This window comes from Vigna unguiculata, chromosome 3 (genome assembly GCF_037176805.1).
Source record: "Vigna unguiculata cultivar grain cowpea cultivar isolate G323 ecotype 2 chromosome 3, ASM3717680v1, whole genome shotgun sequence".
Taxonomy (NCBI): Eukaryota; Viridiplantae; Streptophyta; class Magnoliopsida; order Fabales; family Fabaceae; genus Vigna; species Vigna unguiculata.
The window spans coordinates 27,079,777-27,104,123 of NC_140794.1; the positions used below are offsets into that span (position 1 = coordinate 27,079,777).

Genomic DNA, 24,347 nt, shown 5'->3' on the forward strand with positions numbered 1-24,347 from the left:
AAACTCCAGAAACTCTGTCATACAAAAAACCACAACGATCCTTAAAAATAAGAACTGTATAAAATATAATAGACATGGTTGAAGCAAAGGATGACAGAAAAATTAAAACTTTTGTCGAAAAGCTAACTATATACATCAAACACACAAAACATAAATAAAATCAAACATGCAAACAGACTAACCTCTAAGGGTTCCATCACCATGACAGAGTTTTGGTAGAAATTGGTGAAGCTAAAAGCCTTGGAGGTAGACATTCGATCGTCGGACGCTTCTGTAACTCCTGAGGAAGACTATTTTTGTTCTTCGTTTCTGAACAAAATAACCTACCGTCTTCAAATCTCCTTTTAAAAAAACTAAAGGAAATGTCTCTTGCAACTCCAAACGTCCTGACCTTTTAGAATAATAAGCTGCAGTCTGAACACGTTGATAAGACAAACAATAATTCCTTTTGCCGTCATCTTTTCATATTCCCATCAATATCTTATTTGGAATTGAATGATATTAATTTAAACCAAAAAATAACGTTTCTGATACAATATAAAATATCTACTAATAGGTTCAATCAACAATTAAAATCTTAATGCCATTATATATCAAATTTAATACTAATGACATCAAATTTAAATTTAGCAACAATTAATAAACTTTTAAATCAATAACATTACAAATATAACCAAAATTAAAAAAATTAAATATAGTACATCAAACTAATTAATTCTTCATTATATCATAATTATATTTACTTAATAGTTGTAATAATTACATATACTCAAATTAACAAATCAATCCTTTAAAATCATTTAAATCAAAATAAATCATATATATACAATAACATAACATAAAATAATAATTAATTTAAGCTAATTATATCAATAATATATCCTTAAATCAATCTAATCGGTGCATATAATTAAATTAACTATCGAACTCTTCAAAATATTTTTTTCTAATCATTTATTTATACATAAAAATATAAAAATCATTTTTTTCCAGATAACCAAATTTTAAAAACAAAAAAACATGACCCGTGCGTATGCACGGGTCTCCTACTAGTCTGACATCTAAATTTTGACCCCACTCTGAGTCTATGACGTGGCCAACAGACGTGAAAATATTTAATAATTTTGTATGTTAAGAAAATAGTGTGGCAGGAAAAGGTGGGAAGTGAATAGAGATTTCTCAGTTTTTTGAAAATTTGGATGTTTATTTCTTGCGTACATACGTTACTTTTCTTCTCTTTTGACCTCAGCGAAAACCTTTGTGTGAAGTTTGTAAGGATATAAAGAATGAAGTGAGAAAACTGAAGAGAGAGGGTTAGGGAGAAGAAGTGAAGTTGTTATTGGGATTCTCTTGAAAGGGTTAGAAAGAAGCGTTGAAGCTCTTGTTGACGAAGGCAATTGGTCTCGTGATGAGCACGAAACGAGGTTAGGGAGAAGAGGTGAAGATGTTGTTGACGAAGGTGGTTTCTATGTCGCACAGAGCACAAAAGTGAGAAGATGTGAAATTGTTGTATTTGATTGCGATTTCTTGAATTAGTGAGGTGAAGTGCCTCTTCCTTTGGCTTTGGGGTGTTGGGGATTGTTTTTAAAGGTTTGAGTTCAAAGAAGCATGATGGTTGAGTGACATTGGAGGTATGGAGCATTGTTTTACAATTTGTTGCCTTACGGTCTTTTTATTGTTTAAAAGACTTAAAGTTTTGATTTTTTTCCATTTCATATGTTGATTATAGGGTTTAAGTTTTTTGGGTTCCTATGATGATTGATCGTTCATGAAATTGAATATGGTATGTGTTATGTAAACATTCTATTACTAGGTTTTGCTGAATAAAGTTATTAGTATTATGTGATTTTATGTCATAAGTTGTGTGCACATAAATGATGACTTGTGGTGTATTTTTTGCAAGCATGTGAAATCACTCAATTTTTGAAACTTTCATATTATAGTAGTAAGAAGTTGTTAATGTGGTGATCACTTTAGGTGCATTTGTACAAGTTACAGTCATGTGTGATCGTTTAAAGATATGTGTTTCATGCATTTCGATACACTTACTCTGTTACTTTAGGAATTGTAAATATTGGGACTACATCATTAGATAAAGCAAGTATTTTGATAGATGCGTGAATTATCAATTTGCTGTAAGGTCATTAGTACTGTGTGATTTTATGTGATGAGTTGTGTGCACATAAGTGATGACCTGTGGTGTATTTTTTACAAGCAAGTTGGATTTTTCAATATTTGGCACTTTGTTGTTATAACATTAAACTGTTATAAGTGTGCTTGTTTCCTTTGCTGCATGTGTACCAATTGCAGTCATCTATGATCCATTACTAATATATGTATGATGGAATTCAATGTACTTTATGTCTTATTTATGATTTGTTATATTGTGGATTGGGTGATATAATCAATTAATTCTTTTGATAGTTGTTTGAATTTTTTGATAGTTGTGTCAAGGCATGAGAACTTTTTAATTAAAACTATTTGATTTTTTGGTGATGACCTGTGTGCAGACAAGTGATGACCTTTGTTGCATTTTTTTCAAGCATGTGGAATCATTCAATTTTTGGAACTTTCATGTTATAGCAATGACAACTTGTGAATGTGGTGATTAACTTTGGTGCATCTTTGTGCAGCCCAACGTGCAGCCTACTAACACTGCCAATGTGGAGGATATACTACATAGGATGGTTCCTCCATCCGCCAATATTCCGTGTTTTGAGGTTGGGGAGAGCTCCAAAGTTGGATCTTTTGTTTTGGATAATATATCACTTATGTAATTCATGACTATTTAATGTCTTTAATTTTTGTGCTATTTATTTTTAACTTTTGGGTTTATGTTGTTAATTTGTACTTTTAATTTTTTGACACTATGTGTTTGGAAGAATGTACTACATCTATGATATTAAACTTATTTTGTGCACTTTGGTATCCATGTAACTCACTGTCACTCAAACAACAAATGTTGATGAGATTAGTCCACACCTCAAACAGGACATTCATTTCAACAATATGTACCCCATTTATAGTCAATCACATAAATTCAATAAGATATAATGCAAGATATTGAACATGATGAAATGAGTTGTGGAATAATTGCTGCACAAGTGCAACATGACATAAATATCAACTGGCACAATAGTAAATGTTTACCAATCAAGTATTAAGTGCTGACTTGCGCTAAAGATTTTGCACACCGTCACAATTCGTGGTCTTTACTAAGGGTTTGAAGATGTAGCCCACAATTCTTGAATTAATAAACCTTACTAACATATTTTCTACGGATTTAACCTCACCAAACTAGGTGTTGGATAATTGGTAAAACATGATAAACATGATAATCTGGAAATTTTAAATATTGATCATTTCACTATTAAGTGTTGACATTTGCTTCACATTTTGCACACACTCATAATCTGTGGTATTTAGTAAGGGTGTTAATATGTACCCATCTTTAATGAATTAAAACACCTTAATTACTACATGTAACGTATCCAACATCATAAAAATTGGTGTGAGATAATTCATCCACAAGTCCAACATGATATACTTCTTATGTCTGTAAACATTATATGCTGACTAAAGAACTAATTAGTATTGACCCACTCTAAATAATTTGCACATCCAGACAAAATTTGGTATGAGGTTAGAGTCAATATTTTAAAGAACATCAATTTGGGTATGGGATAATTGGTCCACAAGTCCTACATCACAAATTACATATTAACTTGGTATGGGATAATTAGTAAAACATGACAAACATTATAACTCTGGTATTTTTAATTGCAGATCATTGAAATAGTAAGTGTTGACTTGTGAACAACATTTAGCACATAATTAGTTATTTGTGGTCTGTGTGGTAAGGGTTTGAACATGTAAACCAATATTAGTGAATTGATGACCACATACATATTAACTGTTGACCTGCTATAAACTTTATTAGTACTATTACATATAGTTGAATAATTCAAAACAAATCACTTAATACTAATGAGGATGAACAACATTCAACAAAACAAAATCTCACTTCTTTAACCCAAAAACCCACAACAATGATTTAAAAACAAAACAACGTGTTTGCGTATTACAAAAATGAAAAAAAAAAACACAACTTGCCAATCATTGGGTTGAATCGAATAAAGGAAAACATTGAAAACCCTAACTTCGCTACAATCACAAAAGAAATCTTTCAACAAAATGAGATTCCGCGAGGTTCGTCTTCTCCCTCACCCTTTCTTCGATTTCACTTGAAGACGACGTTGAAGAAGTGTAGTTGATTTAAATAGGTAGAGATTTGGTCACACACAAATCCTTTCTTCCTTTCCCCTTTCTTTGTGTGGAGTGGAGTGTTCTGCACAAAGAGAACAACTTTTTTTGTCCCTTCAATTCCCACCCATTGTGCCACAATGTCTTTCTTAAAAAGAATTTTTAATAAAAAAAATAAAAGTCACATCTGCATCAATACGCATAAAAATAAAAGCAACCTCACTTGGTTACATTTGCCTACCACCTTAGGAAGTAATGGAAGGAGTAAAAAAAAGAGTTACTACATCATTTTCCAAAGAAAAAAAATTACTATGAAAACTGTCACTCTCAACAAATTATTAGATTGAGTAATATATATATATATATATATATATATATATATATATATATATATATATATATATAATTCTTTTTCTTTCATTTAAGAAAGAAATTGGATTTAACTAATCTAATTATTATAATATTAACTTAATTTATTATTATATAATTACTATTTTTTAATATAATTGTTATTATTAATCACACTTAATATCTTTATATGTTTATATCAGTTAAAAATGTATAAAGATTTGTCATGATATTTTTTGTTTTTGCCACTACTAGTCATAATCATTGAACTGTGTATAATATGGTTATGCATTTTTATTTTCATTAAATCGATTTTATCAATATCTAAAGTAAGATCATTTCCCATAAACACAAATATCTTAAGACGTGTGCCAATTCGTACTTGAATTCATTATTCATTTATAATGTAACTATTTTTCATCATTTGAGTTATTTCTTGCTTTGCTAACCAAAATATCTCCATCTTTTGAGATACTTACAACTAAGGATGACAATAGAGCACGACGAGGACATGTTCAACATCCAGTCCACATCTCCAAAAGAAAATTTCATACCAATCTCTATATCCAACCAGTATAAAATTTTTCTTTCATCCCATTCTTTATCGAGTAACATGTGTAATTTTGTTTCATACTTGTTTTCTTACCTTACAATATTAATTAATTATTTTTTATAAAAATCATGAAAAATGAAAAATGATATTAGCAATATTTAATATCAAAAGAACATATTCAATGTTTAATATTTATAAATAAATGATAATTGTATAAATTTTAAATTGAGGTACCAAATAATAATTGGATAAAAGCTGATAAAGTCACACACACATGTGAGGTTGATTCCTCAAAATTCTTTTCTTCGTTTACCTTTATGCCAATATCCATTTTTTTTTGGCATGCCCTCTTTTATCACAATGGCAACATTTGTTATGGTTAATACTTAAAAGACATGTTTTATTGATCTATTTCTCATTATCGTTAAAGTTTCTATTTTCTTTTAGCTTTTCATCCTTTCTACCTTATTTATTTTTGTGTAGATTCTTCTTTAAGGAAAACTTTGACAATACCCTCAATGTGTAGGTATTCATATTTTTGTTATATGGATAATGAGTTGATCATATGAAACAATTAAGCTTTAAAGTAGAAGTTCTACAAATTCATTTTCAATTATCTTGAAATTTGCCACCGAAAACTAGACAAATAATATATTCAAATTATTGATATGGTCTATTATTGATGTGAACTCACTATCATTAGTGTTTTCTCTTAAATAATATTCTTGTATGAAATGTCCTTATCATTAGTTTCCACAATAAAAAAATATTCTCATTGGTTGAACTTCTTTATCTCATAATTAAATGTCATAACTTTAAAAGTAGTTTATGCAATTTTCATTGTGAATAATAATGTTTACTAGAACAACGATAAACTATAAATTAGTAATTAAGTAACTTCGCAATAAAAAAAGGTAGTTCACCGATAAATACAATTAAATGTCAAGTCTTCATTTATCAAAAACTTTCTTAAACATACACTTTCACACTATCATATTTTATATCCAGTAACAAGAACAACTTTTTTCCAATGTGAAATAACATACTCACAACTAAAATAAAAGATAAAAACAATAACTAAATTGACTAAATAATAATATAATTTTAATAAAGGAAATATAATTATAATATCTCTCTATATTCAAAGAGAAAACAATACTCTTTCTTAAAATTAAAAAAAAATAGATTAAAAGAAGATTGAACATAAAAAAATATTTAAAAAAACATTAAAAGAGGAACTACATCTTCTCTCCTAATTTTATTCTCTCAAACACTAAAGTAGTACAAAACAAAAAGAAATGATTTTTAGTGCGACCTACTAATAAAACATCATGTTCCTTTTATAACCACAAAACTAAATACCAAAGTAAATTTATCCATAGACTTTTCTTCCCGCAAAAGCCATATTAAACGTTTGATTTAGCGTACTCATTTTGATGTTCTAATTTCATGTAATCCCATAATTATTTTACCTATAGAGGTAAAATAACATCATCGTTATAAAATAGAAAAAAACATATGATACAATGACATCATGAAACATACGAAAAAATATAGAATAAAATTTATGTTGACTGAACTTTGTAATAATACTACATATTAAAGGAAGATAAATGTATTATAGTCTACCAGCAGATCCTGATAAACTAAAAGAATAAGTTAATTACAAATCAGGATTTCCATAAATTTCATTCCATTTATTTTCTAATCAACAAATGAACACTATTCAACATGTAGAGAAGACCACAAGATCCATGTCCAGTAAAAACATGCCCACTACTAGTTACTTACTGGGTAACTTTCCATGTTTATTTTATTCATAACTTCTACCAAACTTAGAAAAGTAGTAACACGGACCATATTGTTCTATAACTTGTCTCAACTATACCATCAATTGAATATCATTAATAAAATACAAGAAATGTTACTAACTTAATGTGCATATGCCTTAATTGATACGTATATGGTGGTAATCACTCGGCTTCGTTTTATGCTGGAGCCTGAAATGTCTCAAGTTATAGAGTGTAAGTGGCAAACTCTTTAAGAGGAAACATGTACAATAAGATTACCACTTTTGGAAATGTTTCTCAAGCCAACATTCCTCACACCTCTTCTCATTATATCATTTCTGTGTTTTGTGGTTTCACCATTTTTATTTCTTTCGTTGTTTTGTTGTTTTGCTCCTTTACAACTATTTGATACCTTCTGTTTTTGTGAAGAAACCTTTGCTCCTTCTTTCCTTCCAGAAGCATGATTACTTGTCATAGAATTAGCAAAGTGTCTATGGTTGGTTGATGCAGCAGGAGAAATCAAACAAGATTCAGATGCTTTACTTTTGCCAAACTCTTTGACTGAGATATCATGTGGTTCTCTCATTGTTATCGATTTATCAGTATCCAGATTGTTTCCAACCTTTGATTTCGAAGGAACTGTTGCATCTGCTCCACTCGTTGAACTTTTTGGTTTATTCTGTTCTTTCTTACTTCTGATGTTATTGGTCACAACCTGGTTGTGAGACTTGAAAAGGAAGAATTCGCAAACATTAAATGGTTGAAGTCGAACAGAGAAAGAAAAAAGCACTTTGATTTCATTTCTCATAAGAAATTCTTAAACAAAAAACTAGTGTAGTAGATATGTGACGACCAAGAAGGTCCCATTAAGTTGCATATTGGATTGAGACAACAGAACAACTAATAATTTGCAATGAATAGCAGATTGTATGGAAGCACTAATTCACAGACAAAAGTAGACTGAAAACCCCAAAAACATGTACCTTATTCCCATGTGGTTGTGAAGAGAGAGTTGTGCGATAAAATGAAGGCATTGGTGTTGCTTTAAAGTTGAGGCTCTTTCGGAGTTTTTTAATGTCAGTTTCTGTCTTTTCCTACAAAAATAACACTTGAATGTAATAAGTTTCTTCAAGCTTCACAAGAAATGCAAATAACTGGAGCCAGCTACACTCTAGATACTTCATAAAAGATATAACAAAATCCTTCTACACGTTTTGTTTCCTCATTCTTTGTTGCTTGCCACACCTCTTATCCAATCCTTGAAAACTGCGATTTCCAGATTTCTCAGACAAATGTCATTTCACACAATATTATTTCACTTTTCTGTCTTTGGCAATGCTTGAAGAAATATTTGATATAATTTAGGAAAGAATGAATTAATGGTTTCAAGTTCCATTGATGTAAATTCAATGGACACTTCAATTAGCAAATTCACTGGTAACAATCATATTAGCCCCTTCAATTAGAATCCAACAGATTCCACACATATCACATATGACTAAAACTTCATGTAACAATTTCTCAAAAATGGTTCCAAGTTCCATTGATGTAAAAATATCGACTCATTTATTCATACAAAGAGCTTGTCGCTTGATATTCTGATATTTTTGTCATCTTATAAAACTAGAAGCTATTATTGGCTAACTTACCTGTGATATTGCTTGCATCTGAGTAATCTCTGCTTCCTTTGCATGCAATTTTTCTTCCAACTTCATGTAGAACTGAGTTGACAGGATCAGAAGAGCAAATAAAATGTCATACATTCTATATCGTTTGTTAACATAAACAGAAATGATTAAAAAAAAAAAAATGCATTTTACTTGCCTCTTTCCTCCTTTCTGCTCGCTCACTACATTTAAAGTTAAAAGTTGCAGCCTTAGGCTTAACATTGGACTTCATAGAATCAACAGCTTGGTTCAACCTGCAAAACATGATTATGTTTGTCTCAACTCAAGTCAAAATGAGAGAAAACGAAAGATTAATCTCACATAGGTCTACAAAACCTCCCTGCTTCTTGAATTCCTTTGGAATTTAAAGCAGAAGGTTGGGTTTCTTCACCCTTTCGTTGTCTTCATACATTTTTTCATTATTAAAAATTCAAAACACATATTTGAGTCTGTGAATGTGAAAATATAACAGTTAAAACTAAGAAACAATAATTACCTTTTGTTTTCACGAATTTGTTTCTCTGCGCTTTTGGAAACCTGCAAATGGAGGTTCAAAAATTAGTGGTATTTAGCAATTCACAAGCAAGCCAAATATAGAAGAGTAAAAAAAATAAGCAAAAATTTAGAGAAACTATCCTTCTGTCATCCCTAAGCACATCGTTTTTCAAATTCTTACTTCTTTGGAGGTTTTGCTAATTGGAGTTGCAAGTTTTGATAAATTCTTTTCCATATTTGTTGTCCTTGGACTCTCTCTACTTGGAAGCCTTGCAGGATCCTTAGCTGATATAACTGTGCTTTTCTGAACTCCAACATTGTTGATTTCAGAATTCTGTTGAGACTTTACCTTTGTTTCCTATGCATAAATCAAGCACACTGGTGTCACACCCCAAGTATAACAAGGCAATTATATAATTGAAAAATATAATCAATGTAACTAACTTTACGAAAAAAAAAAGGAACTTAACTCATGGAAATGCATACCTCAGAAGAAGGTTTTGCAAGATCATTCATGATTGTTTCCTCAACACCCTGTACTGGTTCACTCACAGTTATACTCATGCTTATTGATGATTCATCAGTATTTACAGTAACATCATCCTTTTCAACTTCTATAACTGCCTCGTCATTAGCTAAGAGTATGGTACTTGTTTCATTTTCAGATGGATGAGCTTCATTCAAAGCACTATTGTTCTCACTAGCATCCTCCAAATGATTAGAGTTGTTCATGACAGGTTCCATCTCGAGACTTGAAAATGAAAGCATTGGATATTCTTCGATGCTCTCTTCTTCATATTCGTTCACACCACATTCTCCGTGATAATTTGAACCATCAGGAATTTCACGAAATTGAATATAATGGTTTTCTTCAATTGGGATGATATCTTCTTGGGATCTTCGATCCATTTCAACATAATTGTCACCTTCTTCTAACTCAAATTCTTTTTGGGACATTTCGTCAAACGGAACATAGTGGTCATCGTTAGACTCAAAATCCTCTTGTTTACCAATTCCCTCAGAGCCATCACTTTCACCGGCTGCTCTATATGATAATCCATCATGAGCTGTGGATGGAATTATACCAAAAATCCCCTTCTTTTTGAAATGTGCTTCAAAATATGCTTTCTTCTGAATAACTGAACCAGGTTTTGAATATTTCTCAACCTCCTCCAAGTACCTATTATGAGAGAAAGAGGACCTTCTTTCCCAAGATAAAGGTTCATTTTCAAATCTCCCAAACGAGATTGAACCAGAATGTATAGAATCTACCTGCATTTTTGGCAAGAATCAAAGCAGCAGATATCACAGTTAAATATTCACTCTGTTCCACCTTTGTAACATTAATATTAACAATATTCAATCAAGTCAACAAACAAAAAATAGGGTTCCCTGTTCACACTTTTTTCCTTTTTTCAAGGAATAGTCAAATGGAAGGTGAACATTTTGTGTGTGGTATGATAAATCAGAGAATTGAATGTGTTCCAAAAGACACAAATCATAGTATCAGTACTAAACAACATCCATGCAAATTAGAAAGTTGTGAACCGATGAGTATAATAAAATAAAGGTAACATAAAAAAGAAATGACATTACACTGTCCAAATCCACTCAATCTTCTTTATTCAACTAAATTCAAAAGAAGCAATTCAGATCAAGATCATTATATGTTTGACTAAGCAATAATAACTGAAGGAGATCATTGTTCTAGCAAATTATTGTCTTCCATCACTATATATCACTGACCATGATGAGAAGTGGTGTGTTTGACCTTGAACTTATTTTATGTTTTGAATCCTACAGACTATATAATAATTTATGAATTTACATTTACTATATTAATTCTAAAAATTTTAACTACAATTTAACCGTCAAGTAATCTCAACATCTCAATTCATGGTGGTCATTCATTCAATCAGTTCCATTTTTTTTTCAGTTTATTGCAATATATTTGATGATTTCAATTTGAAGATACAAATCTTAATTTTGGAAAAAAAATTGACAATGACAACAATTACAAATGTTTTATAATCGTCGGTTCAAATTTTTAATGTACATTAATACTTCTAATATGTCGTTACTTTCTTTTACCAGTATATATAGTACCTTCAATCTAGAAAAAAGAAGTCGTGACCACTAATTTAAAAATAAATACTCGCAAGAACATAATTTTGTTTCAAAATTAATACACTTATTATTTTTTAATTTATTTTCTTTTGAAATTTTTAAATATTAGAAATGATATAAACTAAGTTAAAAGTTATTCATATTTTAATTATATCGGATAAGTTGTGAATAAAACAAAATAAATCCTAACAAAATTAATTAATCTTGAATGTGTCATCACATTACTATTGTCTTTACGATAAATCATTAATCATATTATTCGTTATGAAATTTAATTTCTAAATACTTTAATATTACTTTTATTTGAATATAAATAAAACATAAACTAATTTTAATACACTTTAAATGAGTAATCAATAAAACTCCCGAAATAATCATGGTTTAACTAAACAATTTTACCATCAACTATCATCATTCTTTTTTTTATCACCCAAGTTTCTTTTACACATATTTTCCAATTTTTTTATATTTTTAACCGAATAATAACGTGTCACAAAGAAAGTTAAAAAAATAAAAAATAACATTATTCATATCTAACTTTTACAAATTTTTATGACATGCCATCAAACCGACAAAATGTGTGAAAATTCAAAAAATAAAATAAAATATGACAGAATACAAGAAAATAAAAGTAATGATAGACGAGAGATAATAAAATATAATAAAATGGTTACATAATTTGAAATGGCATAATCTAATTCATATATGAAACATAATAATTTAATAGTTTATTACGAAATTATTTAAAGTAAAAGTATTATTTTTGTTTAAATATGAAAAGAAAATCTGAAAGGGGCCTACCGCAGCTGGCGGCAGCCACTGCTCTGAACACAAAGACAAGAAAAAGTCACAAAACTAATCACAGAACTCATAAACTAAAGAAAGCAAAAAATATTGGAACATTGTAACTGGAATTAGAAACAACAGATCCACGTTAAAATCAAGAAATGGATGAAAAGAATAACCTGAAACTCCATGCTGAATGATTCTTCAACCTCCCCTCCCATAACTCTCGCAGCCTTTTAAATAACCAGCTTCAACCAGAACTACAAATTCATGATTCTTCCCTAAAAAAATAAGCAGAGAAAGACAGAGATAAATCTATGGCAGTGGAAGAAACCCATTTGAGAAAGTGAGAAACAAAATACCGAAGAGGCGTGATAGGAAACCCGAGAAACACGACAAGCAAACACACCACGGAACAGAGAGAAGAAGCCAATAATGGTTCCAACTTGGGTTTAAAGTCAGATCCTAAGTTTGGCTCCTATGTAGTTTGGTACTTTGGTTTTTCACACACACAACACGAGATGAGATGAGGATGTCACTTAAAAAGTGTTCATACTTGTTATTATTATTATTGTTATCCTTATTAGAAAAAGGATATAATATAAGGCATAAAATAATCATGTGCAGGTTGTCTTATTTTGTCTTGTTTGGCTTCCACACGGTTTGGAAGCTGTGTATCACGCTCCATGCTCCCTCTAACTCAGTTAACACCTCTTCATTACTCTCCCAAATCATAGCTTTTTTTTTTTTATAATATATTGGGTGAAAAGTTTTTTTTTTCTTATTATTTTTTAATTTAACATAATTAGTGATTATTTTTAAAATTAATTATATATTAGTATTAATTATTTTAATAAATACAATATAAAGAATAGTTATTAAAAATCTGACTCATGTTTAATTACCTTAATCATTAATTAAAATTCAATCAATGAAATAAAAGTTTTTATATCAAAATGTTTTTTTTAATTATTTTATTATATATTTTGTCTTAATTATTAGTATTTATTTTTATTATTATTTTTGTTCCATTTTTATTATGGTAATCAGCACCTTTTTCTTTTTTTTTCAATTAGTCAATTAACTCATTCATTTACTTTGCATAAACAACTTGATGAGTTGAGAAATAAATCGATCAATAAATTAAAAATAAGAGAATGAAAGTAGTGTTTACATCACATAAAAATTAAACAATAGAATCTTTAAACAAAGATTAGAAACTGTTAAACATTTGATGACATAAAATTTTTAAATACAAATTTAATTAAAAAATATGTAGTAGGACAATTTTAATTAAATCCGAGTTAGTAAAAAAAAAAATTTCCAAAATCATCTGTTCTTTCACTAAATTTTAGTAAAAATATTATTAAAGTAAAATATGAAAAAACTTTTGCATTGAATAAAAGTGTTTACAAACGACAATAAAACTCAAAAAAAAAATAAATGTAACTACATGAGAAAAAAAAAAGTAAAGGTTCATAGCATAATTCATGTTCTCAATAAAGATTGAACGAGAGAAGCACGTGTTGGCTTCGGTGCTATTTTGACCCTATGAAAAAGGTCGCAATCACCGTTTCATCTAGCTTATACATTAAATATTCTGAAATATATTGCATGTGTAATACATATCAATCTTTTTTTATGTATACCGTTTCAATAAAAAAAATAATATTAATATTTTTTAAAATAATTATCTTTATTTGTTTATGTTATACAATAAAAATGTTATTTTTTTAGTTTTGGAAGAGTGTAGAGTACAACAATTAGGTCTTTATTTATCTTCATCCTTTTTCTATATTAATTAAATTGCATTATATGTTGTTTAGTGAATTGTATTAATTAAATCGTAAAATTACATAATTTTTCTTATTTTTTATCCTTACACTAAATTTTCTTAATTATTTGAAGAACATTACATTAATAAGTTTACATTATGTTAATCTCCTTGATTATTTAAAATACATTGTACCATTTATCTTTATAACGAAAGTTAAGTGTTTGTACATGTTAATTAAACATAAAAACTATTCGAGTGAATAGTTTGTACAATTTATCCAATTTAATAAAGAATTTCTAATCAGAAATAACAACAGGTAGGATTGAATATAAATAGTACTTACACACTATTTTACTTACATGACCGGTTCAAGGATAAAGGGAGTAAAACATTTAGACCTTAAGTATAAGAAGACCTCAAAAAACCATTTTTACTACTAATATTTATGTATTAAATTAATTATAAAATTATGTTTAAAAAAAAAGAGGCCTCAAATTTTTTTAAGTACTAATTAATATACCTTTATTAAACTAATTATAAAATTATGTTTAAGATAAAAAAAGTCTCAAAAAAATATTTTATTACTAGTATGGCTCTATTAAATTAATTATAAATTTATGTTTGGGAATAAAATTTAATGAAATTATTATTAGTGTATGTTATTAGCATTAAAAACAATAATTAATAAGTTAAAATGTGTTATTGTTATTTTTGTTCTGTTTTGGTTTTGTACTAGAATTAGAAATATGTTTCTTTTGTCTAGTTTTGTTTTTAAGTATTTTTAGATTTACAAGTTTCGAGAGGTCTTCTTTTTTTTTTTTGCATATATCTTAAGGAAAAATTGAATTTTTTTACAAAACTATTAATTAGATTATGGTTTAGTCTTTGGGTAGATAATAGATTAATTGGAGCATAATTCAAAGTTGAGTTTAGAAGAGCAATATTTTTTTAATTATTTTTATCAATGATTAATCTTAAAATAAACAACTTTGCAAGTTTGTGAAAAAAGTTAAGACTTAAAAACGAAAAAGAGACTTGAGACTTCAAGATATTGCAAGTCTACTATTGAGTTTATTTTCTTGACAACTAGAACCAGATTTTATTGTTTTAATTCATTCGTTTTATATATTTATCTTTAGTAATGTTTTTATATTTTCATTTTTTATTTAATATAAAAATATATAGATATGCCAACTAGAAAATTTGAATCACACTATTGAAAAATTCAAAAGAAAAGAAGAATTGAGACTTTAATTGAATAACAAAAAGAAGCCAACAAAAAAGAGCAAATGTCTCGTGTATTACAATGTGTAGATATTTCATTGTTGAAAGAAAAATTATGAAACCTTGAAAAATATTTAAAACATGATAATTTTTTGGATATTGATGAATTTGGTTTAATTTCCAAAATTAAATATCTTAAGGAAAATTATAGGTTTGAAAAATGATAAACCAATTGACATTCTTAATTATATAAAAAGAACAGATTATTTTCCAAATGCATATATAATATACAGAATAATGTTAAAGCTAAAGATAATAAAAACTTATTTAAGACCAATAATGTCTCAAGAAATATTAAAAACAGATTAGTCATATTATCTATCGAGAAATAAATGTTAAATGAAATTAATTATGAAAATTTAATAAATAATTTTGCATAAAAAAACTCAAAAAAATAAATTTTAAGTAAAAGGCCTCACTTTTTTAAATTTGCTTTAGGTCTCCCAAACCGTTAAGCTGCCCCTGTTCACCTATAATGAAAAATTTGATCCCTTATCTGCTCTATTACTCATTGAATACCCATTTAAAAATTACTTGTAGATTTTAAAAAGCATGTGGATATTGATACTTGTGAATATTTAAAAAAATTATAGATTTTTAAAATGAAATCTAAATAAAATTTTATATATATATATATATAATGTAAATTAAATTAAATATAAAATAAAATTTAATAACATCAAATGTTTCATCGTAGCATTCAAAATAGATAATCCAGTGTAAAAGTATATTAATATAGTTTTACAAAAGATAAGATTACAAAAAAAGTGTATTATACACTTAATCTAAACTAAAATTGCCTATACAAAACTATTCACTTACTAAAACTCTTTGAGACCTTCTATAACTCTAACTGATAGCTTTTCATTCGCCAGAGGTGCCTCTACACCTACAACTTCATCTACTCCTACCAAATAGGTGATCATTGCAAAAGAAGAAACAATATAAGAAAGTACAAAACACACAACAGGGTAAGCTAGTGTACAAAATAAATGTTCATACATATATTTATATCATGCCAAAAACCTACAAACATGGTATATAACATATCTATATATATAATCACGCAAGTAGTTGACACTAAACTCAATTATCCATATACATGTCATAGATATATGTACCACTGAAGGTCTACACTTGTGATGGTTTCTAGTCTCCGTAGAGTACTAAGACACAAGAGGTCATCACATAACCACACAAGGTTAACCTAGCCGAAGAACAAGTCCAAAGGCTAGGACCTTCTGTCACTCTCACCATATAACTCATTATACTCTATTTGGGTTTGAATGATTATTAGAGTCAGGATACCTTCTTCTAAATTCTCTTATATTAAGGTATACACTAACAATAACACCACCAAGAATTTCCTTTGAAATCCTTCAAACTTCATCACATTCACCGCATCATATTATATTCAATTCATCATAATGAGAACCATAAACATACTTCACATCAACCACAAAACTCCTTAAAACAATCAAATTAGATAAACAAGCAAAACATGGAAAATAATGCTATACATAAAGTACATCGAAATGGTAAAAATAATTACTCTAACCACATACTTTAAAACAAAGATCCCATCGGTCAAACTGAAAAATCATGTGTCTAGGATCAACTGTCAAAATTTTAGCTTGATATAATGATTAACGAAGTGAGAATCTTCATTTTACCAAAGGAACATAGATAAGAAAAACAAGGTGGCGCCAGATGCTAGAAAAGTGGTGCCTGATGCCCATCCCCTGGAATTCACTGGTTTCTAGTGTTCGGCAGTCCAAAAGTGGCGACCGACGGTACCAAGTTAGTGGCCTGACGCTTGACAACATTGTAACGGTACCCAACGATGTATCAAAAACAAGAATTTTGGGGGGAAATTTCTCTTGTGTTCTTGACTAATTGGGCACCTTTTCTCTTAGCGTTTTTGATTCCAAATGGTTTTGAAGAGTTAAATATGATACTCAATCACTCAGAACACAAGTCCAAACCTTTCCCTAAATCAAGACTAAACATAAATCAAAATCAAATAGTTCAACGTACAACTCATCAATTCAACAAATCACATCAAACAGTTTAACATACAACTCATCAATTCAACAAACCACATCACAATTAACTATCTAGATAATCAATTCAACAAAAAACTAGCTTTCCTTACCTGACCAAACTGCACAAATAGCCCTAAGATAGTTCAATACCTTTAGCTCCACAAGGTGCTTTATCTATACCTAGGAACAACACAAGAATGATCGGGACCTACTGTTACGATCACTAATCAACTAAGACTCATATAGAAGATTAAAAGAACACATGCAAGCAGAAAAGCCTCACATGCATAAAAAACTGGAAGAAGACCAAGGAAAAATGGCTGAAACTTAACTTACACGAACAAAGAAACTGATCGGTCCAATTTGAAGAACTCAATAGGAGGATCATTCCTATAGTCTCAGATCTTCAATCAGGCGAACAGAGGGGAATAACCCTTAGAGAGAAGTCATAGAACTCTAGAAAAATAGTTTATAGAGAAATAATATGTTTTTAAAATAATAAAATTCATTTATAACAATTCTATTTATACTAAAACTTTTTAATATTAAAATAATCGAGTTTTACTATTTTTAAACCACTATCACTTTAGAGCATTTTCTAGGGTCTTACAAATATTTTAATTTTAATTAATTTAAATTTAATAAAATATAAATTAATTTTAAATTTAATTTTTTATTGTGGATAAGGGTAATATAATACCAACATCCAAACTATTTATAAGTGAATATTACATTATCTATTAACTATTATTCATAGATATTTGTTAACGGATTTTATCCATAAATACCCATACACGTTAATGTTTCTGTGGTCCATACTTGTGATAATATTTATTCAAACTATGTTTAGATTTAAAATTTAACTAAATTTCATGAGTGATTAGTGCTTTTATAATAACAATATTAAATTCAAATAAATTAGACAAAAACTACTTCTGCTTCAGTTCCTTAACATGAACGTTTTGTTTACTAGTAGTTAATTGCCAAAGATGTACTATTTTATTTGCATACTTGTTAAAGTAATTCTTTCCTCGTATAACAAATACCACCATTACATTTGTGCTTGTTATCATAAATTATAGATAACATTTTCTCATTTTTTATTTTTTATTTTGGCTTTAACTCCATTATTGATTATTGATAGAGTGTAACAATCATTTTTCTTCAATATTCATTATGAGAATTAGTGGTCCCAAAATAAAGTGTGAGTATTATTGAGTACCTCAAATGAGTGTGATTTTTAGGTGCTATTGAAAAGATAAGGACTGGCTTTGATTAAGGAACGTCAAATGTCTACATTTGATTCTTTTTCCGAAAAAAGGAATTTGACAAAATATTATGAAAGGACTTTAGTTTTTATTTATTATTAGCATAATGTTTTCTATGGCATTTGTTAAGAATTAAAAGAAATTCTGAATGAAAAGGAAAAACATTTATTGTTTTAAAATCGTAAATGCATTTTAGGTAATCCTAGTTTTAATTTCATAAAATATATTTACAAACCGCTAGTTAGAAAACTTTATTATTATTTTACTTTTAAATAAATTATATGTACTTTCTATTTTTTATTGTTTTATTTTTCTTTTTAGAGAAATCATAGCACATGGTGTAGACTTAAGAGAATAAATTAACTTGGAGTGATATTTTAATCAAACTATTAATTAGACTTTATCCTCACTTGATACAGTTCGACCCGTGATTAAATTAAGGCAATTGACTTGAGAATTAAAATGAAATTTAAAATGATTGAGTTAGAATTTACAAATGTGTACATTTTATAAATATAAGTTAATAAACCTTTAGAAGAACTTAATAAAAGATTTGAAGTCAATTTCATTAACCTCTAAATTTGACTAGTCGAAAAAAGTTTTTGATTTGATAGATGAATTTGAAAATGTATTGAAACCTGTTGAATTTTCTAATGAAATTTGTGGTAGCAAATATATAGTTTCATCCAATGACTTTATATTATAGTCACCAAACTAGTTTGTAGGGTAAGCATCTGCAATAAAATTAATATTTTTTTAAAGATAAGTTAGTTATATAATTGCTTTTATGATGAAAAAAAAGGCTTCCCCATTAAAATTTATATATTTTATCATTTTAAATTTTCTTTTACGCTTGATATATTCACACTCAAATTCTTATCCTCTTCTTATTAATAATGTAAATATACTTAGAATGTACCAAGATTATTTAAATTATGAACCACTTTTTTATATAAGTTTTTGTTCCTTGTTGATCTTATTAATCAATTATCAAAGTTTCATGAATAAGACTAGCTGTTTGCATCGAAGTGTCTAATATTTAAAATAATATATCTTTACATATAAAGTAATTGAGTTTGTTCGTGATTTGCCTACTACAATCAATAAAATAAAGTGTTTTGTTTATTTTTTAAATATGTTTGATACGAGATCTATTTTCAAATGTTAATTTTCATTTTTTGTACCAGAAAATTGCTATTATTTGTTTCAATGCAAGTGGACTGCAATACATGCCTTTTTTTTTTTTTTTTCTGTGGGGATAAATGTTAGTTTGGTACGACGTCAATTTTCGAAAACAGTTTCTATTTTTTTTTTTCTAAACAAAACCTTTCATTGTATTTTGAATTTCCATATCCGGGTTGATAACAAAAATAGAGGAAATAAGATGAGATAGAGACAATTAAATTCAATCACGCGAATTCTAATCATTAGATCATTCAATATGAATTGATATTGATGAAATTTAATCTCATTTTTTTTGTGTCTTTATTATTTATTTAGATGAAATTAGTTATTGCTTATTGATCTTATACTACTTTATTTATTTATTTCTCACGGTAAAAGCTGTTAAATATAAATATTTAAATAATAAAATGATAAAATTTTCATACAGTTTACTTTTGTTTTCCGACGATAAATATGCACAATTTTTTGAAAAATAAATTATAAAATAAATTTATCTATAAGTTTTATATTTTTTATAAAATTAATTTTAGACATCATTATTAACATTGACATTTCACTTGGACTTAAAGTTAATAATTCATTTATCACTTATTATTACATGAAATATATTACTAGAAAAAACCAAGAAAATAAAATATGGAGTATCAAACAAAATTTATGCTCAAAATATATAAAACAATCTCCCAATAAAATGTTAAACAAATAAAAATATAGAGAAATGATACGAGAAAAAGATCAAGAGTAATAAAAATAAGAAGAGAACTAAACCACTTAAACTCAAGTCTATTATCAAATCCTACATTAGAAAGCTTATTCACACATTGATTCCATTATCTAAATATGTGTGATAAACATGATAGATACTTATTATTCACGTTTATTTTACTTTAAAATTTGTATTCATTCGTGTGTTATTTGTTCTTCTCATGGAAATAAGTAAGACTTTTGTGTTTTCTTTTAAGTTGGAAATAAATTGCTGTCTTGAGATTATTATGCAGAAGAATGGACATTTGAAGAGGATTTGAGAGTTGCGTGTCAAAACCAATTTTCGCTTAGCCACAAAAGTCTTTGCTTAGCAGTTAAGCTTGCCACTCGCCCATCGAGTATGTTGTCTTGCTCAGTGAGTAAGGATAGTTGTGAGTGAAACTGAAATCCTCACTCGCCCAAGTTCTCGCTCAACGAGAAGACGGATTTTGGAAGTTGTTAATCTGTCATGAATGAAATGAAAATATGTGTGTTGTTTGTATGAAAACACAGAGAAACCAGGGATTGGTCAAAGGCAACTCTGGGGCATTCATAATTCATATTCCTCCGCAATGAACTCATATTTTGTGTAACTCTCCAAATGCAATATAATCTCTTTTGTTATTCTAATGTTTTATCTAGATTGTTAATGATTATGATGGAATATCATGTTATCTATGAGTATTAAATCGTTGGAAGATGAATTGGAACTTAGAGATGGATAGAACATCGAAGAGTTTTGGTTCTAGGAATAGACTAAATCTCTCGGTCATTCTACACATCTGTGCTTAATGTAAATTGTATGTTCACTTGCCAAGGAATTGGTAATTTAACATATAGATTTCGAACTTGTTTTTAAGAAATTAGGACAAGTATGCTTATCATGTGAATGTTGAGTAGAATGGAGATATATTGCATTCTTGTTGCACCAAAATTGGTTCATGAAATCCAATCCAAATGAAGCTTTTTACCGAATCACATCTTAACTTTTATCATTTTGTATGCTTTTCTCTTAGATCAAATCAACAATTTCACTATTGCCAAAATTAGTAAATAATTGTAATTAGACAAACAAATGAAAATCCCTTAAGAAAATGATACTAGGACTTCCATTTTACTACTTGTAATGAATTGGTACACTTGCCAAAAAGTTAACAAGTTTTTTGCACCATTGTCGGAAATTTATTTGTTGTTATTTAGTCAATTGTGTGCTATTTTATGGTTTAGGCTTTCATTTATTTGTAAATTCACTTTGCTTTCTATTTTAGTATATTGAAATTGTGTATATATTTCTCTTGTACCTGCCTTGCTTTGTCTAATGGTTATTGTTCTGCATGAGAAGAAAAACAAAAGTTGGGCATCTTCTTTTTGATCCTGAGATTGACCAAACTGCTCATAGGAATAATAGTAGAAGAAGAAGGTAGAATTGGAAATCTAGAGAAGCTAGGGTTGACTCGATTCGATCTGCAACTTGGGTCGAATTGGCCTAAACTTCGACCCAAGCCTACTTGGCTTGACCTTTAATCATGCTAATAAGGCTTATCCTTCTATCGGGCTGACCTGTGTCAACCTCTTGCCCGAGCCGATCCATCTTGAACTTTGGCTTGGGCTGCTCCATCACCATCATTAGCTTAGTCGACTCTTCTCAATCTTTGGCCTCAAATAGCCCAAGATGGCCTATCTTAACCTTTGGCCCACGTCGTCTCAACTGTTGGCCCGATTGGAACATCAGAAACTTCGGCCCAGACGAAATGTCTTGAACTTCAACCTAGATGACCTATATTGATCTTTGGCCTGGACTAGCCGTCTCTACCTTATACTTAGGTCCACTTGTCTTAAACTTTGACCCACGTTGCTTATCTCAACGTTGGCTCAATCATTATGTCTCGACCTTCGGTCTTGGACAACCGATCTTTACCTTCTTCCATGGACAACTTGTCTTAACCCTCAACCCTAGACAACTCACCTTCACTTTCATCCCATCTTGACCTTTGGCCTGTCTCGTCTATGTCCTGACCCAACCTGTATCCCTTTTAGCATGGTCCAACCTGTCTCACCTTCAACATGACCCAAACTGTCTCGACCTCTATCTTGGGTTAGTTCATCTCGACCTTTGTCATTGGAAAATGTCTCGACCTTAAACGATATGCCTCAACTTATGGTTTGGTCAACCCCACCATCGCCTAAGCTAGCATGTCTCCACCTTAGGCCCTACTTGACCTATCTTGAACTTCAGTTTGACCTGACTTAGCTTATCTCAAAATTTGGCCTAGGTCACGTTGTTTCCATCATCGATCTAATCAACTCGTCTTGATCTTCAGTTTTTGACGACTCAAACTAACCCTTCTCTACCTTCGACTTAGGTCGGTCTATCTTTACCTCTAATGTGAGTTGACCCATTTTTTCCTTTGGTTAGGCCACACTGTGCTACCTTGCCCATACTGGCCTACCTCAAACTTCGGCTTGACTTCACCATCTCAATCGTTCGCCTTGATCAACCCGTCTCAACCTTCACCTAGGTCGATCCATCTATATCTTTGGCCTAGGTAGGCTCGTCTCGACTTTCATCTCAAGTTGATAGTTCTCGATCTTTGGTTCGAGCTAACACATCCTAACCTTCGACTCCAAATGACTTTATTACTTTTTAAATTTAGTTCAATATTACTTTCTTTTTTTGTATTTTTTACACAGACACACATACACACGCACACACGCGCATACACATGCACACATGCATACACACACAACACACACACATGCACACATGCGCATGCACACGTACACACACACACACACATGCACACATACACGCACACACACACACAACACACACACACACATGCACACACACACACACACACACACACACACACACATATATATATATATATATATATATATATATATATGTATAAGATTATTTTGTTAATAAATTCAAATTTGAATGTGTTTTTAAAGATGAGTTGCTAAGATAAAACAATGATTTGTATTAAAGTGTAATGCAAATTCTAAAAGAATCTAGAAAATCCTAAAATATGCTTATTGAAATGTAATGAAAATTCTAGAACAATGTAAAAAAGCCTAAGATAGGAGAAAAAAAATCAATAACATTCTACATAGGAAAAAATCTAGAACATTCTACATAAGTTCTAGTTAGAATGTTTTAAAATAATCATGTAAGTGAGATGAGGTCTGTAAATACCCACGTACTCTACCATTTTATGCATGACAACAAGTAAGATAACATCTAACACACCACTTACAACTATATAACATACTACTTTCAACTACTACTTCCACATTTTACTATCTTCACAAATTTCTCTATCCCATCAACTATTCCTTTCATGATCTCAAAATACTATCAATCTTCATACAAGATTATAAATAGTTAAATGTATCAAAGTGTAATAGAAACAAATATAAAAAATGAGTAAATAATGAGGTTATTATAATAAATATTTCATTAATTTTTTTTAAATATGTTAATGTATTTAAGGTAATTTAAAAAAGTGATTGACCTCTAATTATAATAATGTGTGTTTATTAAACGTTAATATACAATTGATAAGTGTCTGCATAATATCCATTTTGCATAACAAATTTGAATCTTATCTTAGGTGAAAAAACACTTTTCTCAAGAAAACATTCATTCTTTTGCTCAAACATCATGCCTCCAAACTTTTTGGATTATAAATGAGAAATCTTAAATTACATGTCACTTTTTTGTAGAAAAACAAAGGAAATAGGTATCGAGTGGCTGAGCCATACCAACCCAACTCAGCCACAATAGTTGAAGATATAGAACACGGTCAGAAGTCTTACTACTAAGTCAAAGGAACGTTGCTAAGCCACAAACTTGAAAAAGTAATAGAAGTGAAAAGAACCCAATGAACTCATTGACAGAAAAACCTCACCATTGGTCTGAACTTAGGCCGAGCTCAAACAGAAAGGAAATCCAGGACATGAAGATTGTGTGGCTGAGCCTGGGAAAACTAGCTGAGCACCGCCCATA

General features: G+C 29.3%; 1 protein-coding gene across 1 annotated transcript; it reads right to left on the reverse strand.

The window, feature by feature from the left end:
• Nucleotides 1-6,840: 6,840 nt before the first annotated feature.
• LOC114178564 (TPX2 (targeting protein for Xklp2) protein family) lies at nucleotides 6,841-12,595 on the reverse strand. The gene is made up of 9 exons (XM_028064559.2): nucleotides 12,392-12,595; nucleotides 12,209-12,310; nucleotides 9,603-10,388; nucleotides 9,298-9,474; nucleotides 9,118-9,158; nucleotides 8,779-8,875; nucleotides 8,604-8,675; nucleotides 7,938-8,048; nucleotides 6,841-7,681 (listed from the first exon to the last, which is right to left on the reverse strand). The coding sequence occupies exons 2-9, from the start codon at nucleotides 12,248-12,250 to the stop codon at nucleotides 7,205-7,207; spliced, it is 1,803 nt and encodes a 600-aa protein (XP_027920360.2). The 5' UTR covers nucleotides 12,251-12,310; nucleotides 12,392-12,595; the 3' UTR covers nucleotides 6,841-7,204.
• Nucleotides 12,596-24,347: the final 11,752 nt, after the last annotated feature.